General features: G+C 41.9%; 2 protein-coding genes and 1 long non-coding RNA gene across 4 annotated transcripts; 1 reads left to right on the plus strand and 2 right to left on the minus strand.

Moving 5' to 3' along the window:
- Positions 1–86: 86 nt before the first annotated feature.
- Positions 87–14,341, plus strand: LOC116435425. Its single transcript, XR_004236780.1, has 3 exons — positions 87–1,493; positions 11,062–11,104; positions 13,584–14,341. It is a non-coding gene; the product is annotated as an uncharacterized LOC116435425 (long non-coding RNA).
- On the minus strand, positions 2,698–9,653 carry KRT222 (keratin 222). 2 transcript variants are annotated; one of them, XM_032091760.1, is made up of 6 exons: positions 9,510–9,653; positions 7,754–7,882; positions 6,814–7,034; positions 6,211–6,287; positions 5,939–6,044; positions 2,698–4,605 (listed from the first exon to the last, which is right to left on the minus strand). In XM_032091760.1, exons 1-6 carry the CDS (start codon positions 9,603–9,605, stop codon positions 4,392–4,394), a joined length of 843 nt encoding a protein of 280 aa, XP_031947651.1. In that variant the 5' UTR covers positions 9,606–9,653; the 3' UTR covers positions 2,698–4,391. The 2 variants fall into 2 exon arrangements, with proteins under 2 accessions (XP_031947651.1, XP_031947653.1); XM_032091762.1 differs by having other exon boundaries at positions 9,428–9,601.
- LOC116435419 (keratin, type I cytoskeletal 12-like) lies at positions 11,287–15,077 on the minus strand. Its single transcript, XM_032091752.1, has 8 exons — positions 14,327–15,077; positions 13,906–13,988; positions 13,521–13,677; positions 13,106–13,267; positions 12,884–13,009; positions 12,297–12,514; positions 11,952–12,034; positions 11,287–11,712 (listed from the first exon to the last, which is right to left on the minus strand). The coding sequence occupies exons 1-8, from the start codon at positions 14,969–14,971 to the stop codon at positions 11,615–11,617; spliced, it is 1,572 nt and encodes a 523-aa protein (XP_031947643.1). The 5' UTR covers positions 14,972–15,077; the 3' UTR covers positions 11,287–11,614.
- Between the last annotated feature and the right edge of the window lie 1,102 nt (positions 15,078–16,179).

Here is a 16,179-nt window from a genome sequence, read left to right on the forward strand (position 1 = left end):
GGGCCGTCCCTGCGCCCTCCGGGACGGCGGCGACCCCAGGGGCCGTGGCGAATCTGCGGGGTGCAATACGAACGCCGCGCGAGGGGTGACCCCGCCCGCCATTACCGGCACGGAGGCGCTGCCTCGCGGTGTCGTCGGGGCTCCCGAGGCGCCCCAGACCCGCAATGCCCAGCATCGTGCTCGTCCCCTTCCCCCGCGCCGGGCACCGCGGTCACGGTGCCCCGAGTGGTGGCTGCCGGTGGCGAATCTGCGGCGCAGGACGGGCGCACAGGGGGATCGGTGGACGCCTCGTGCCCGCTGCGCTTTAGCGCCTCCTCCCCCTCACGGGCGGCGCGCGGTTCCTGAGGGGATTTTGGCGCCTTTTTCCCCTCACGGGAGGCGCGCGGTCCCTGAGGCGTTCCGGGCCCCGCGTTGCCGTGAGGCGACGGGAAAACGCTGCAGGGTCGTGTCCGAGCCCGAATAATATCCCGTAAAGGTAGCGATGGAGTCAGGTGAACCGTCCGTCAGTGCCGGGGGATCCTGGTCTCTGCACAGTGTGGTGCCGAAATGGCGGTTTAGGATGGCAGCGCTTCCAGAGGTGGTTGAGTGGAGCAGGACGAGCTCTGAGGGCAGCGGGAAGGTGCCGGTGTGTGGGAGAAGGCCAGACGAAGGGGGATGGCGTTAGGGACGGCTGAGGAGGCAGCGAGATGGACCCTGGGTAATAAATATTATAATGTATGATAATTGTCAACTAAATCAGCGTGACAACTCAAAACACTCTGCTGCTGAATCACACAGGATTGTAAATTAACCAGTAGTTTGGGAGCAGTGGAATTGTCCACAATTCCTTGCAGAAATCAGCAAAGGTATCACACAAAGGTAAAACCCTCCCAAATATCAAACAAGGTGAACCGTGTGGCTCTGAGGGTATGAGGAGGATGAAGAGTTCCAGACCTCAGCATTCAGCTTTAAGAGCCTTTTACACTGAAAATTATCGAAGTGACTGAAATAAATATGAAAACTTTGGCAGTGAAACTTGAAAGTCGGACGTTGAACGTTTGACGTTGAAATTGAATGTCTGGCATTGAAATGCTCTCACGTGGCCAATAAGATATATTTCTAGACATTCACGAGGGAGAATTTGGGTGGATCTGAAGGAAAGCCAAGGGGGATGGTACCTGCCTAACCCGAAACGATGATAGAAGGTGAAAAGAAGAAAAACTAACTCAACATGGGTTGCTGCAAGTTGGTCTTGATGCCTAGAGTTCCACTGGCCCAGTTTGTGTTCATGCTTAAATAAACTTACTTTTATGAGCAAATAAAGAGACAAGAGCTCTGCCCTCATCTGCTTAGACTCTGCTGTCTGTGCCCACAATGGACATTTGTTGACATGCAGCAGAATAATCTGTGACTTCAATTTTGTATTAAAGCAAGAGTTGAAAAGCTTCCTCAGCCAGCAAAAATACATCACGCTAGTTCACCAGCTTCACTGGGCAGGAAATGGTAAAGAAAAGGTGAGAAAATACTTATAAGAGGTGAAAAATAACCTGTTTTTTCCCCTGTTTTTGACCAGGTTTCCTCCTAGTTTCATACATTCACTTCTAGTTTATTAGTAACATGGTTTTGTTGATAGTGTAAACTGCATTTAATGTTAAATTGAAAATAGAAATTTTGAAATATTTATTATTTTAAATTTAACTTTAATTTAAAAATTTTAATTATTTAAAATGTACTTATCTTAAAAAATTAATTATTTATTATAGTGTTCAAGTATGTTTACTGAAACACACACTCCATACTAATAGTTCTAAATCATTATATATTTTCAAAGCCACCAATGTATTCCCTGCTTTTATTTACCGTGCTCTTTGCCTTAATTCCATCTTGTGATAGTGAAAGGCTTTGCCAGCATACACTTTTTAATATCCTGTACAATATAGAAGTAGTTTTATTGATTTAATGGAACTGTTTATACCACACCGTGCTCACCAGGGGGGATGTAAAAGCTTATTCTTACCCAACTGTTTTAATTACCAGCAGTTTCATAAGCTCTGGAATGAGGACAGACATTCACTGGCAAGTAGGTTGAGACAATGAAATTCGTTTTTACATCAGCCGTTTGCAGGTGCTGGTTGGCAGAGGCTCAGCTGGTCTGGATTTAATTAGCAGCAGAGAAATGAAGAATTCTCTGCCATAGTATTAAGCTTCAGTGTTAATTTTTTTTTTAAATTCACCTTTAAAGTGACCTAAAAATGAGGGTGAGATGTTATTATTTTGATGCCCACGTGGAGTTCACACTGACACCTGTTCACTAGTTTGTGAACAAAGGAGAGTTCTTTACATTTGAAGAGATGGAATTTATGAATAATGCAAAAATAGATACTTACTGAAAGGGGTGAAAACTTAGTTGAAACCAGAATGCCTACTTGAACCAGGCCTAGAGTAGCAGAAGCTACTGAAGTCAGTGACAGGAAGTCACACATGAAGAAAATAGCCAGGGTGACTGGATTTACCAGGAAAAAAAGAGTAAGTTTTGTAGCAGGAGGACACTCACATGTTACGGTAAAGATTCTGAGGGAATTCATGTATTTCTAATTGCGAAGATCTTAGAAAACACTTTTTACAGTGCTACAGATTTTCCTATCTGCAACTTTTATTTTGCATTTCTGTTTTACTCCTTTCCTTTTAAAGGGAAGACATTGACACACACACAAAATATGCACGGACAAACTCCATTTTAATGCTTTTTTTAATATTAGTACTATCATTTACTTTGGTAAATTCGTATCCCTGTTTAAAGTGCCTTAAAGCAATTAAAACTTAGTTTAAATTCAAGTATTGTAAAATGTACAGAGTCTAAGCACAAAAAAAAGCTGCATAGTGAAAATACTGGAGCAGGCCGATACATTCAGGATGCCAAGTACTCAAGTGGTAACAACATCAGCTCATGATTCAGGTTAAGGATAATTAGCGAGTTTGATACAGTACAGACAGGATGGGGCAATATCGATGTGTTGTTCTCACCATGAACAAAGGATAGAAGCATAAATTTACTCTGAAAGAATCTGTAGTATCAGTTTTGTACACATGCCATAAGTAATAAGGCAGATACTGACACTGAAATCAATCCTTTACATGCTGCTGTAATCCAATAAATCCTGTGCGTGGGTTTTCCAGGCTTTGAGCCCGCAGTGTTCCAGTGGGAGCTGTGACATCCACCCCCTTCAGAATCCTTACAAACAATCATCCTTGTCTTCATACAATCTCCTTTGAGTCTTTGAAATTTGTCCCATGAGGTTTTAAAGAAGGATGGCTGTTCCTCTGTGTACCGGTGCAGGGTTGTCTGCTGGGGTTTGTGTTTGCCCACAGCTACTTTGGGTAGGAGTGGGGGGTGGTACTTAAGGGGTCTGATTGAATTGTACTTTGAATTTGTAGCCCTTATTTTGCCCGGTTAATTTGGAGTAGTAGCAGTTGTACCCTGGCGTAATAGTGACTTGTCACACATATTAGATCAAGAACATCACTTACCTGTAGTGTTTGTCAGAAGAGGAATTTGTTGAAGATATTTTAATGCACATTGTTATAATAAACAAAATTAATGGAATATCAGCATTCAAATGGTTGTTTGACTCCTCCCATTTGAACAATTAGAGAGTAATTTCATTTGCCTTGGCTAAGAGACTTGTAGTAAAGGTGTGTGTGGACACATAACGGAATGATTGATTTTTCAGGGGAAATTACTGCTTCAAAATCAGGGGAACAATATGGCTAAAATGTTACTGGATTGTAACAACACTTTTAAAATGGGTGTATAAGGATGTAGAGGAAAGACATTTTTGCTCAGTTGTTGCCTGAAAAAAAGGAATTTAAAAATACTAACCACTTTTAAAAGAAAACTCTTCATTAGTAGTTCATGTCTTTTAAGAGTATTTTTGTATGTAATTTTTGCTGTTAGAAAGTATTATTTTAAAATATATTTCTAGAAGTATGACAGTTTGATATAAATTATTGCAAGGATTCACCAGTCATTATATGAATGGAATATCGAATAATTAAGAGAAGCAAATATGCATTTCTCATTTTCAGAAAGAGAAAACAAGTTCTCTTTTACAAAGGCAGAATATGCCAAACTATAAAGTTCTAGTTTAACTTTTGTAATATTTAATGAAATTCTACGAAACAACAATGAGAAAATGAAAGGGCTGCACCCAGAGTATAAAACCAGTAGAAGTCGGGTTTCTTGGAATCTGAACCTCCTTCACCCTTTCTTTTAAAGGACTTGTATGGTTTTGTTGTATTGATCCAAGTAGTTGGTCAGATGTTGTGGTTGTAGCAGACAGCAGCTGTGGGAGTCCATCTACAGTTTATTTCCAAAGCCCATTGTAGATGCACTTTGAAGGAATTGGCTGAGGTTAAGGTTTGATGGATGGGATGCTGCAGGATCTCCTCATCACCAGCCTGACTTCAATGTCGGGGAGGGTTTTCTTTTTCGTGTGCAAGCACCCTTCCTCTGTGGCTGCCAGGTGGAGATCAAAACGCAAGGAAACAGACTTTTTCCTTAAGCGAGGGTTGTCCTTAAAGAAAGAACCTTCCCACTCCTTAATGACTTCATCCACTTTTTCTGTCCTGAAACAATAAAGCAAATGTATTTATAATTTTTTAGGCTATATTAGTTATCTGTCTTCAGGACTGCTTTTAAAACAGAGAGAGAAATGTCATCATAAAGTGTCGAGTTATTTTATATGGTACTGAGATATCAGGTTTCCTTTTCTTTTACAGTTTCATCCTCCAGAGAAGCTAAATAAAGGGTGAGGGTTCATTATGTTCTTGTTTTTGTACTTTTAGGTAGACATGGATACAAAACCACTGCTCCAAACACATTAGGCAGTTTGTTTCCAAGGAGAAAGTTTGGAATCCAAGCTCAAAAGTTTTGCAAGAAACCTCAGTACTGTAGTGGGCAGGACAGAATTCCTGCATCTGAAAACCTTCTGAATAGGGAGGAGAAAATCTAGTTTAGACTCAAACCTCAGAATGTGGAGCTATATTACATTAAAGAGAAAAAAGGGCAAAAGTAAAATAGGGAGAATTGAAAAGCCAGCTGATCCAGGAATATTGAGGCACCCAAATCCTGTTGATTCAATTCTCTATGTGTGTGTCAGAATTCAGATGTGAAAGTCAGGCTCTGAGGCCTCACCCAGCTGAGTAAACTGCACCTGGCAGAGTAGCCCTGTGCAGATCTGAGTGACTGTGTGATGAGCGAAGCTCATGCACAAAAATAAACTTCAGCTATGGGGTATGTCTGGTGGACCTTATAATGGCATTAATTTCTTCAGCAGCTGATTATGGTTCAGTGTTAGGAATGGCCCACTACAGTGTGTTTAAAGGTAACATTAAATTAGTTTACAAAAAAGCCTAAAGAGCAGCAGGAAACAAAAAAATTAAAATGAGGCAATCCAATGCTATTGAAGTGATTTCAGGTAAATAACACATCCTAACAGACTTTCACATGCCTACTTGGGAGCCAGGCTCTCCCTCCCCTGTTTGGGGAAACTTAGGAGTTTCCAAGGAGCAAGTTGGAGCAGCTGAGCCTGAATTTATGTGCATAAATATGCCCCAGGGGGACTTCCCAAATGTGGTCTGTCTCTTTGCTTTCAGCCTTAGCGAGATGAATTATTCATAGTTTCATTCTTAACAGAAGTAGAAATTACAAATCAGAAGCACCAGCATGGTATTGTTTGCTTATGAAGCCAATGCTAATAAAAAGAACTTTTAAATGTAATGTATTGTTAAATACTGCCATTCAGTGCACCTTCAGGAGCTCTCACTGTGGTTCTGAAGCTCCTGGGCTATGTGGGCACAAGATAATAGATACCAAATAACGGAAAATTCAAAGCTACTGAAATGTAACCTCCACCCTTTACTTCCAACTGTTATTTTGTGAAATTCCTGTTTATCTTACTGTACAGTGCCATGAGCTTCAGCACTTTTCTTCATGATATTTCCATCTAGGATTGCTTGTTTTGTCATCAGTTCCACCTTCTTTGGTTCATGCTTCTTTACACTCTCTGTAAAAGAATATGCAGGTGTACACTGAGCATGCAGAAGGGCAAGGGCGGTACACAGGACCTGGAGGTACACTGGAAAAGGTCCTTTTTTAATATTCAGGAGTTTGTCACTAGTTGTGAACAGTTAGGGCCAAAATCCCTTAAGGAGAAGGTGTCTGAAACTCACCTGAAGGCAGCATAAAGGTGATTTTGCTAGTGCTGGGCTTTTTGTCATCCTTCTGGGCAGGTATTGAGCAACGGAACCTGTGAAAATAAAAATTATTAAAGACATCTAATAATACTGAATTACTTTAACTTCAAGCTTGTCCTGTGAACAGCTGTGAAAAATTTAAAAATGTGAGAATCACGAGAAATTCTGTTTGATTGTGGTAACTGTTTGTTGGGATTTCTCATTCTGAGCCCAGAACTGGAAGAAGTTATTGACAATACCTGTGCAATTTCCTGCAGTGATCTGTCCTGGTCTGAGGCATGAACTCCCTGCCCGGCACTTCACGTGCGTGGACCGGCCTTGTATGCCTGGTCCTGAGGGGCCTGGTGACCTGCAGTGCCTCAAGTGAGGCTGCAGTGACTGTGCTGCTTTCTGCAATGTGTGTGAGACACTGAGTGCCAGAAACTCTGCAGTCAGTGAAGCTACCTTACAATGAAACCTTTTCTAAGGTTTTATACTGTAATTTTTTAATGATTAGTTCATGTATTTACAATTCCGATTATTTGACACCTTCAGAAATGGAAGACAGATTTGAGATCTTTTTCTCTAAGCAGCGAGTACCTGCTCTCTTCTTGCTCCAGCAGACTGCGATATGTTGCTATCTCCTCCTCCAGCTTCATCCTCGTGTTCAGGAGAATTTCATGCTCTCGAAGCTGTTTCTCAATTCCCCTTCTCACTTCCGATAACTCTTTCTCCAAGCATTCAATCTCACCTTCCAGATTTTGTAGCTGCATGTGGTACTGCTGCTCCGTGGCACGCAACGAACGTTCCAAACCCTTTTCCTGTGAAATTTAAGTAATATTTTAAATTTGGAAAGTTCGTGTGTAAAGATGTTATACACGTACATGGTTTCATTAACAAACTGTGTATTTTTACATCAGTTCTTTTAAGATTATTCTTTAAGAACAGGAGTAAAGCTTCCAAGGTAATACTTTGGCTGAGAAATTTTCCAGTAAAATCTGGTAGTTTAAGATCAGATGAAAGTGGAGCCACGTCTTGCACAGCAATCCACTGCCTTGAGTTTACAGATCTCTGATTTTAAGTTAAACAATGTCCAGCTCAGTGCTATATGAAGTGCCTGTGTGCTCTTGGAGCTTTTCTGTACTGGTGAATTGAGCAAACTGCTGACATTTTATCACAAATGAATTGATAAATTTGGTCTATACAGTAAAAAAAAATCATAAACATGCTGTGAATTGGTAAGGCAGAATGACCAGGAGCTTGGTGGGGGAGTATAATGCAAGTATATGTTTGGGAGGTGTGAAAATGGGACACCATGTGTGTCTGGAGTGGCAGATCCTGCACCAGAACATTTGCTGGGTCAGTGTGTGTGAATGAAGGCTCTGTGAGGAGCTGGAGCCCCCCAAAGCTGAGTGTTCCTGTGATGGGTTTCTGCTGTATGGTGGCTGTGACTGTCACAGAAATTGACTGGGGGATAGTTTACATCAAGGACAATACTTCTTTTTTCCGTGAGATTTCAAATTTCATTTCTGGCTCTTACCACAGCGTGGAGAGACTCGATTTCGATCTGCATGTGGTGCCACTGCCGTCGGGCTTCGCACAGTTCTGCTCTGGCTGCCTTTAGTGCTTCTGCATCTTTGTCCATTCTTTTACTTGTACCTTCTTCTAACTAGAGGGGACATACAAAAGATAACAATATTAAAAATATTCAAATAATGATAATAAACCAGCACATAAAAATACCTAGTTGGAATTTTTGTTAGAGTTGTGTAAATGTGTGTAAGCTCACAGTGAGGAGTTAGTATCTTCTGTACTGTGTAGAGGGAAAGCCCTTATCCCACTGCATTTGTAGGGAAGTGGTTGGGCATATCTCTATCCCTGGCACCTTTGTCTTAGAGGTATTCTCATACAAATTACCCAGTTGTACTGACACCTTACTCACCTCTGGAGCAAATGGGCTTAGAGGAGGTGCAGATGGTTCAAGCTTCCAAGTTTGAATAAAGTGCTTTGATTTTAATGTATTTTTGAGTTCAGGCTTTTCTTTTTCCTTTTATCCTATTAAAAATAGTTTTTAAAAACCAATCCTGATCACGTGTGGGGTCATTTTAGATTTAGACTTATCTTTGATTTCAATAGTATATTCCTGCATGTAACTTCCAGAATGATTGTTTGGCTTATGGAAGTTATTTTTCTTTTTGGTTTCTGAGTTTCCCTGCAAGTGGTGAAGATGCCATAAGCCCTTGAAACAGCACCTGCTCTTTCACATGTTTTACTGCTTTATGCAGGTTCTTATGATGACATCGACTCTAAGAAAGAATCTCTTTAATTCAGTTCTTATGAACTAAGGAAAATAAGGGGTTTGTTCCCCTGACCTATTGCAACTTTACCAGGCCACCATTTTTGTGAAGAATCTAGATTTGGCTCATCCACAAGTGAACCCCCAATGTTCTTTGCTTCTCCTTTCTTGCCTGGGTGCTGCAGAATTTGTGTGACAGGATCAAACCAGTGTGCACTGGCTGCTTTGTGCCAACACAAAGATAAACTTGGCTTCCCTGATGGGTGTGCAGCTGCTGTGTGTCTGGCACTGCTGGTGGATCAGCCAGGCTGCAGCAGCGTCTGGCCTGTCCTTAAAACAAACCTCTGGGATTCCTCCAATACCTAAGTACAAGGTGACAGAATACCTGATTTCCCCCTGAATTTCTTTACATTTGATGGCTCAAAATTGTTTTGCCATTTGATTTCAGTTGGGTTTAGAGCTGTTTGTATGTAAATCCCTAACAGCAGCATTGTGTGTTGGTAACATTTAATCAAACTGTATGAGAGAACAATTGATATTTGCTGAAGAGCAGAACATAGTTTTTACTGTGAGCAATAGAAAATAGTTGCTGCAAAGGTACCGTTTTCTTTACTAGAGGGCTAAAAATGTCAAAGATTGCTGTATATAAAAGGATTCTCTTCAGGATTCTTTTTTCCTCCGAGAAACTACATGGAGCTAGAGGTTACCGTGTTACAGCCTATGTCATCATCCCTTAAATCCCAGCAATAGCCCGGCTGCAGGGACAGAAAAGCATCCTGATGAATTACACAGCATTCATTCAGCGTGAATCCATACCCTTAACAAAATCTATTTCCGATTCTTCTAGTTCACATCTTACTGCGGTAAAATCCACATCCCTTCCCCGAAAATCTGCTGCATTGAAAGAAATTACTGTACCTCATAGAGGCTGCGGGAGGAACTGTACGGCCAGCGAATGGCTCCGTACTCTGCAAGGTGTGTGGCTGTGAGGAGGCATTACCTGCGTCCTTGCTGAGCTGACGGTCTTTATCTGATTTCGGGTGATGAGCGATTCATACTTTGCCCTGATCTCTCGGCGGAGCCGAGCCGGCTCCATCCTCCTCCTCCCATCCTCCCCGGCTCCCGGCTCCGCTGCCGGCGGCGCGGGGCTGCGGCCGCGGGGCCGTTAAAGCGGCAGCGGCCCATTTCGGGGAGCGCGGGGGGCTCAGAGCCTGTCAGCCCGTCCTGGCAGCAGGTTAATGCAGCAAAGCATAGCACTAAAATAGCTAATCCTAAATTATGTGCCGAAATGAATATATCAGTGTCTTAATGTTTTTGTCCCACTGTAACTGTGGGGTTTTATAACCTCAGAAATGTGCGGGTAAGAGAGAGAAAGCAAAGGATAAAGTTGCAGCTGCCCAGCATGAAGTGCGCTGGCAGGAGGACATGGAAGGGCAGAGTCTCCTAGCAGCATGCCTGGATTGCTGGCAGTGCCGCTGGCAGGTGCTTCCACCATTGTTAGGGATGTCACAGAATTTCCATCCCTGAAGGTGTTTGAGACTCAGTGAGATGAAGCCTCGGGTGTCTGACCTGACCCAGTGTTGAGGACTGTCCTGTTTCAGAAACTAGCTGGGCATCCTCTCACCCAACACAGTGGTGGGTTTATGGGCAGAAACACACAAGGAGGGAGAGGAACCAGCACTAAGGGTGCACAGTACTGGTGCAGCTTGTGGTAAGGGCTTTGCCCTCTTTTGCAGAGGGCAAAGTTCTGGTGAATGTACACTTCAGACACATCACTGCTGTCAGAAAAAGGCTCTCTGACTGTGTTTCAGTACCTGTGCCAGGTGTTGGTGTGTTCAATACACACAACATGCAATGTGTGTGGGGTTCTTACCCCTTTCCTGACAGCTCCCAGGCAGGTCCAGCACAGGCTGTCTGCTGTGCTGTGCTTCTTCATTTCCTGGCTCACTGGAGCACTGTGTGATCCCGATGATTTTGTCTGCTAAGAACAGCTCTTACCTATTTCATTTTGCCTCTTGCTTATTCATTTTTTTCAGTAGTGCACAATATCAGATATGCAGTAAAAAAATTTCTGATTTCAGTAAAAATTTAAAATTGCCAAAGAGAGAAAGGCATTTTAGACCCTAAATGAGAATATACATCAATGAAATGATAAAAAAGGCAGAAAACTTTTACAAGACATGCATCTTTTTGGAAGCCAAAGTATTGTACCACTTAAAAGTCTCCTGGTGTGAAAAGGCTTCCCTATTCTTGGCTGTGTCTGCTGGCACATGTGAAAGGATCCTGTGTTTGGATTTTATTTTCCTTAGCTGACTGTCTTCCAGTTGACCTGGACTGAGATGGAAAGGTTTTGTTGTCCACTTTCTTTTCTACAAGTGTCTCAATTGTCCTTGTTCTATGTAGTTCTAAACCCAAATTACTGGCAGTGTTTGTCACTGATGGGATGAGAACAGTTACGTCAGAAAACCATTAGGAATCCATGAGACAAACACAAGGTATTGCACCTGGGATGGTATAAACTAATGCTTTCTTTTAATATCTTTTTTTTTCAGGTGTAAACGGAACACCTGGCTATGAGATCCCTGAAGGCTAAAGGTAGGTAGGTATAAGCAATTGCATCTTTCCTAGGATTTATGGAATTTTGAATTCTAGCTGCTTTCAATGTTCATATTTCGTTGCTGGCTCACCACACAAGTGGAGGGGGTCATGGAGAGTGAAGAGACATTAATACCTTAAAGCTTGTTGAGTCCTTTTTATTAATGATGAAAACTGGAAAATGAGGTTAGAGCAGCAAATTTATTTTATCTATTGATTACTAAAGATTATAAAAAGCCAAATCTGATTAAATGTGTGCTTCATATTTCTGGTTATTGAACAGAGATTTGATGATATTTTTAAAGAACACCCTGGAAATCATACAAGTAATGCTGATAGAGAGAAGCAGGAAATATATTGCATATCTGCAAGGAATGAAAGTGCCAACTTTGTCTTATCAAAAGATTCTTAGTACAAAGCCAAACGTTTTATCACTTCATACAAAAGAATAAAATTATTTATCCATTTTGGCTTGGAGCAAAAGGATCCTTTGCCACATCAGATTGTGCCTCATATCTTCTCTTCAACTTCCTTAACGTGGGATGCAACAACTTTTCCGTCTACCACTTCTTCAACAATTGTCTTGATCTTTCTAGTTTTGGTTGGATCTAAACATCATGAACAAAACAAAAAATATTTATCAATGTGTTAAAAATGATAACCCAAAGCAGCACATGACCAAGTGCCCCCTTTTCTTTCAAATTGGCTTCTGATTATAATGAGCTCTATGATGTAGTTAAACAGGATAACATGAATTATTTGATTTATAAGAATGACTTTAGAAACAAAATTTTGTTCAATCAAAATCAAAAAAAAAAAAAAAAAAAAAAAAAAAAAACAAACCAACCCTGAGAAGAATCCAGTGATTGTGTTTGAGATTTGGACCCTGTCAGGGGTGAGCTTTCAAATGTAACTGCCTGTCCAGCGCTCCTAAAAGGGAATCGGAGACATGCACTATTGCAGGATGTTCGATAGGATTGGGATAAGTTCCCTTTTCATGGTGACATTGATAGATTATTTAAATACTGAGCAGAATAGCTCACTCTCCTCAGTCACAGTGATATTTCAGATCACTGTATGTGCCTTACTCTCGTTTGGAGAACGTTCCACTTATTTTACATCTTTTTTCCTGGAAAGGATTTTGCTACAGAAAAGAAACCCAAGGAGATATTTTGTGTCAATAGTCCCTTACACAAACTCGCCATCCAGCAGGCGCCGGTAGGTTTCAATCTCCATTTCCAGACGAGTCTTGATGTCTAGGAGCTGTTGGTACTCTGCGTTCTGGCGCTCCATGTCAGCCCTGACCTGGAAAAGCTGGGACTCCAGGTTCCCAATCTGCATTTGGATTTGTGACAGCTGAGCGCAGTAACCACCTTCCGTTTCTGCTAAAGTGTCTTCCAGGGATTTTTTCTGTGTAAGGATATTTAATAATCTTTGGTTAAAGAAAAAAACCTCTTTATAAAAACAAAACCAACTGAAGTAGTTTAAGGGAGTGAGTACAGCTGCATTACTTAGAAGGTTTTATTTTCTTTTTGAAAACACCAGTTTGAAAACTGTCCTTTTTGCCTTCCCTAAATGTGATGTAAAAACTCATCTGCTTTGTGACATGCTCTCTGCAATCCAGTTAGATATATTACTGCTATTTAGGAACTAATAGAATATAGGATTTAATTGGAAATAAATGCAAATTCTCAATTCTATGGAATAGGATAAGGTCTAAAAAGACTTTTGAAGTTGCCGAATTGGCCCTGGGCAGTCAGCAGCTTCCCTAGAACGTACCATGGCAAGCTGTGACTGCAGCTCTATTTCCAAGCTCTGGAGAGTCCGTTTTAGATCCGTGATCTCGCTCTTTCCCGACTGGAGCTGCTCAGTATGGGTGGAGATTTCCCTTTTCAGCTCCCCGCTCTGAAATGACAAGGAAGAATGGGGTGTAATTTTACTGTTCCAAGTATAGAACTAATTTTCCCATGCATTTTGCTGAGTTTGCTCTCTGGTTGTTACTTTTTCATTGAACCACGCCTCGGCCTCTTTACGGTTTTGCTCAGCAATGACTTCGTACTGTCCCCTCATGTCATTCAGAAGCTTGGTCAGGTCAGTCCCTGGAGCAGCGTCCATTTCCACGCTGACTTGGCCAAATTCACTGCTTTGGATGCCCTGAAGCTCCTGGAGAGATTTAAAATAAAAAGAAGGTTCTGTTAACAAATGGCAAAATAGTTCTACCAAAATATATGTAAAGAAATATATGTGATATAAATTCTGTTTCAACAAGGATCTGTAGCTTGTTTCTTGCACTCTTTCACTTAGAAATCTCAAAAAATAACAGCAAACAAAGCCAATAATGGGTTAAATAAGGGAGTAATTTGATGTTTTGCTATTTCATGTGTCTTGTTATGAATCCATAAAGGAAAAAAATAACCTCTTCATGATTCTTCTTGAGATAAGCCAGTTCTTCATTCAGGCTTTCAATCTGCATCTCCAGATCTGCCCTGGTTATGGTCAGCTCATCCAGGACTCTGCGCAGACCATTGATGTCGGCCTCCACACTCTGCCGAAGAGCCACTTCATTCTCATATCTGTGCATAAAGGGATTAAATATTATTTCTTACATGTCCAATGAGGTGAAATGCAAACTATTAATGTATTTTATTTTAGTTTTAATACGAAAACTTAATACACAAAATTATTATAGCATTGTTTAGTAATTGTCTTACAAGTATTCTACAAGGAAAGAGATGTTAATACAAAAGAATTTTTTCCTTATGATATTGGTAAGAGTTTTTGTAGCATTAAGATATCCTTACTTCAGTCTGAAGTCATCAGCAGCGAGTCTGGCATTATCAACCTGCAGAATGATCCTCGCATTGTCGATGGTTGCATTGATGATCTAGAATACAGTGTTCAGAGAATATTGTTACGGCCCAAAGGCTTCATGGTTTTGTAATGGCTTTAAACTTTGTGTTCTACAAGGGTTTGTAGAACTGCTTTCCAACACTGCCTTTTCCTTCATTCAGATTAGACAAATCACTGTGTGACACAGCTACAGAGCTGCTTTAATGTACAGGAAAAATTCAGCACATGTCACCAGTGCAAGGTGACAGAGGTGACTCCAAGCATCAGTACCAAAGGATAAATGTGCTCTTGGTTTCCGAAAGAAATTTGTCATTTTCATTCATACTATTGAGTTACAAATATAAAGATCCATTAAATACATTGCTTTGCTACCTTGTTTCGAAGATCTTCAATGAGTGGATAGAATTTACTGTAGTCATTCCCAGATCCAGGGGTGCCAGTGCCAGGGCCACTTTTCTCATACCACTCACGGATTTTGCGCTCCAGCTCGGTGTTGGCATCCTCCAGAGATCTCACTTTGTCCAGATACGCAGCCAGACGGTCATTGAGGTTTTGCATTGTCTCTTTTTTTGAGCCAGAAAGAATGCCACCATCGCCAGCACCAGCAGCACCAAGCCCACCTCCAAAACCAGTCCCCGAGCCACCACCAAAGCCACTTCCAAAAGCAGCACCTGAACTGCTGCCGAAACCACTTCCCAAACCTCCCCCAAAACCACTGCCTAAGCCACATCCGTAGCTACCACCCAAACCACCTCCAAAGCTTCCACCAAAGCCACTGCTTAAGCTGCTCCCAAATCCTGGACCTGAGCTGCCCCCAAAGCCCCCACCGAAGCCAGAGCCTGAACCCAACAGAGAAACTGCACCAAACCCCCCGCTAGACCCCCCACCAAGCCCAAGCCCACTGCCACCAAAGCCTCCTCCACCACCAGAACTGGACATCCTCAGAGATCCCCCTCCAAACCCGCTCCGAGAGGAGAATTGCCGGGACCCGCCACTTGTGCGCATGGAAAAGGCCATGGTGCTCGAGGTGCCTGGATCTGCCCCGTGGAGGATACAAGACAGAGCAGTGCAGAGCGAGAGCAGGGTCAGCTTTATAGAGGGACAGCAGTGGGTGTTTCAGGAAGAGTCCCCACCTCCTGGGGAGTGCTTTCACTCTCTCTCTCTCCCTCCTGTTTGGAGGAAATGTCAGTTTAGTATGTTCTGACCAACCGAAATGATACGTGCCAACCGAAATTGCCAATGGGAGTGGAAATCTGGTGCCCTCCAGGTATTTGTATGAGGGGAAATGGGTGGAGTGGAGCTGAGACATCACGATTGTGTTCTGCCATGTGCAATGGAGCACAAAAAGTTCTTTTCACATTTAAATCCCTCCTAAATAATTGTTTTGTCATTGCAGATTCAGTGCTTCCTGGGTTTGGGGCTGTTATTACAGGAATTTGCTAAGAGTGATCCCTTTGATCCCTGTTTCCCAGTGTGTGTGGGAGGAATGTCTTTCTTTTCATAATGCTCTTCTGGCAGGAGCCTCTGCTGGATTAGTGCTCCTGGATGCTTGATAGGAAGTAAAAAAAGGGACCATCAGGTGTCCAAGGACACATGGATGTTCAGTGAGCTGCAGGGTGATCATTAATATCAAAATATAAATATAAATATAAATATACCCAGTAGGATTTGGAATTGGGTTTATACCCTAACCCTTTCATCATTGAAATACCTTAGAGTAATATGCATATAGCCTGTAGCATATAGTCTATAGCATGTAACAGTTTGTACTTCAGAGCTGAGAACTGACCATTGTGTCTGCTAAATAGTTTGCTGTTACCTCAAAATATGAATTCCGACTTCTGTATTTGGCGCTTTTTATAATACAAATTTAAAGATCAAATGTAGCACCTCTGGGTGCAGGTTTGGGCATGGAAGCCCTTCCAAACCAGTGTATTTTTCTTTGAAGTTATTTTGATAAATGGAAAATTGTTTTTCCTTTGTCTTGGCTTAATTATATGATTGGATTTGTCAACTGAAATGTGTTAATTTTTGATTTATCCACACCCAGGAGCATGGGGTGCTTTTGGGGCAGAAAGGAGCGGAAGATCAAAGGTCTAAGTAAAGCATTTCTGTGGAAATGAGCTGATAGCCTGGTCTCAGTGACTCGGGGCAGTGAAAGCAGAGGATTAGTTCTTTGGCAGCTGTTTAGGTACAGTAAATAGCTCTGGACAGGTGAGATTTCG

Source organism: Corvus moneduloides, chromosome 26 (assembly GCF_009650955.1).
Source record: "Corvus moneduloides isolate bCorMon1 chromosome 26, bCorMon1.pri, whole genome shotgun sequence".
In the NCBI taxonomy this organism is placed as follows: Eukaryota; Metazoa; Chordata; class Aves; order Passeriformes; family Corvidae; genus Corvus; species Corvus moneduloides.

Excerpts from the sequence above, each read along its gene's own strand:
- LOC116435419 (XM_032091752.1), bottom strand. The coding sequence starts at position 14,971 with ATGGCCTTTTCCATGCGCACAAGTGGCGGGTCCCGGCAATTCTCCTCT. Across the intron at positions 13,678-13,905 it reads GCTGATGACTTCAGACTGAA|ATATGAGAATGAAGTGGCTC; the intron begins GTAAGGATATCT and ends CTTTATGCACAG. Across the intron at positions 13,010-13,105 it reads AGGCGTGGTTCAATGAAAAA|AGCGGGGAGCTGAAAAGGGA; the intron begins GTAACAACCAGA and ends TTGTCATTTCAG.
- KRT222 (XM_032091760.1), bottom strand. The coding sequence starts at position 9,605 with ATGGAGCCGGCTCGGCTCCGCCGAGAGATCAGGGCAAAGTATGAATCG. Across the intron at positions 6,288-6,813 it reads CTGGAGCAAGAAGAGAGCAG|GTTCCGTTGCTCAATACCTG; the intron begins GTACTCGCTGCT and ends TTATTTTCACAG. Across the intron at positions 6,045-6,210 it reads CACCTTTATGCTGCCTTCAG|AGAGTGTAAAGAAGCATGAA; the intron begins GTGAGTTTCAGA and ends ATTCTTTTACAG.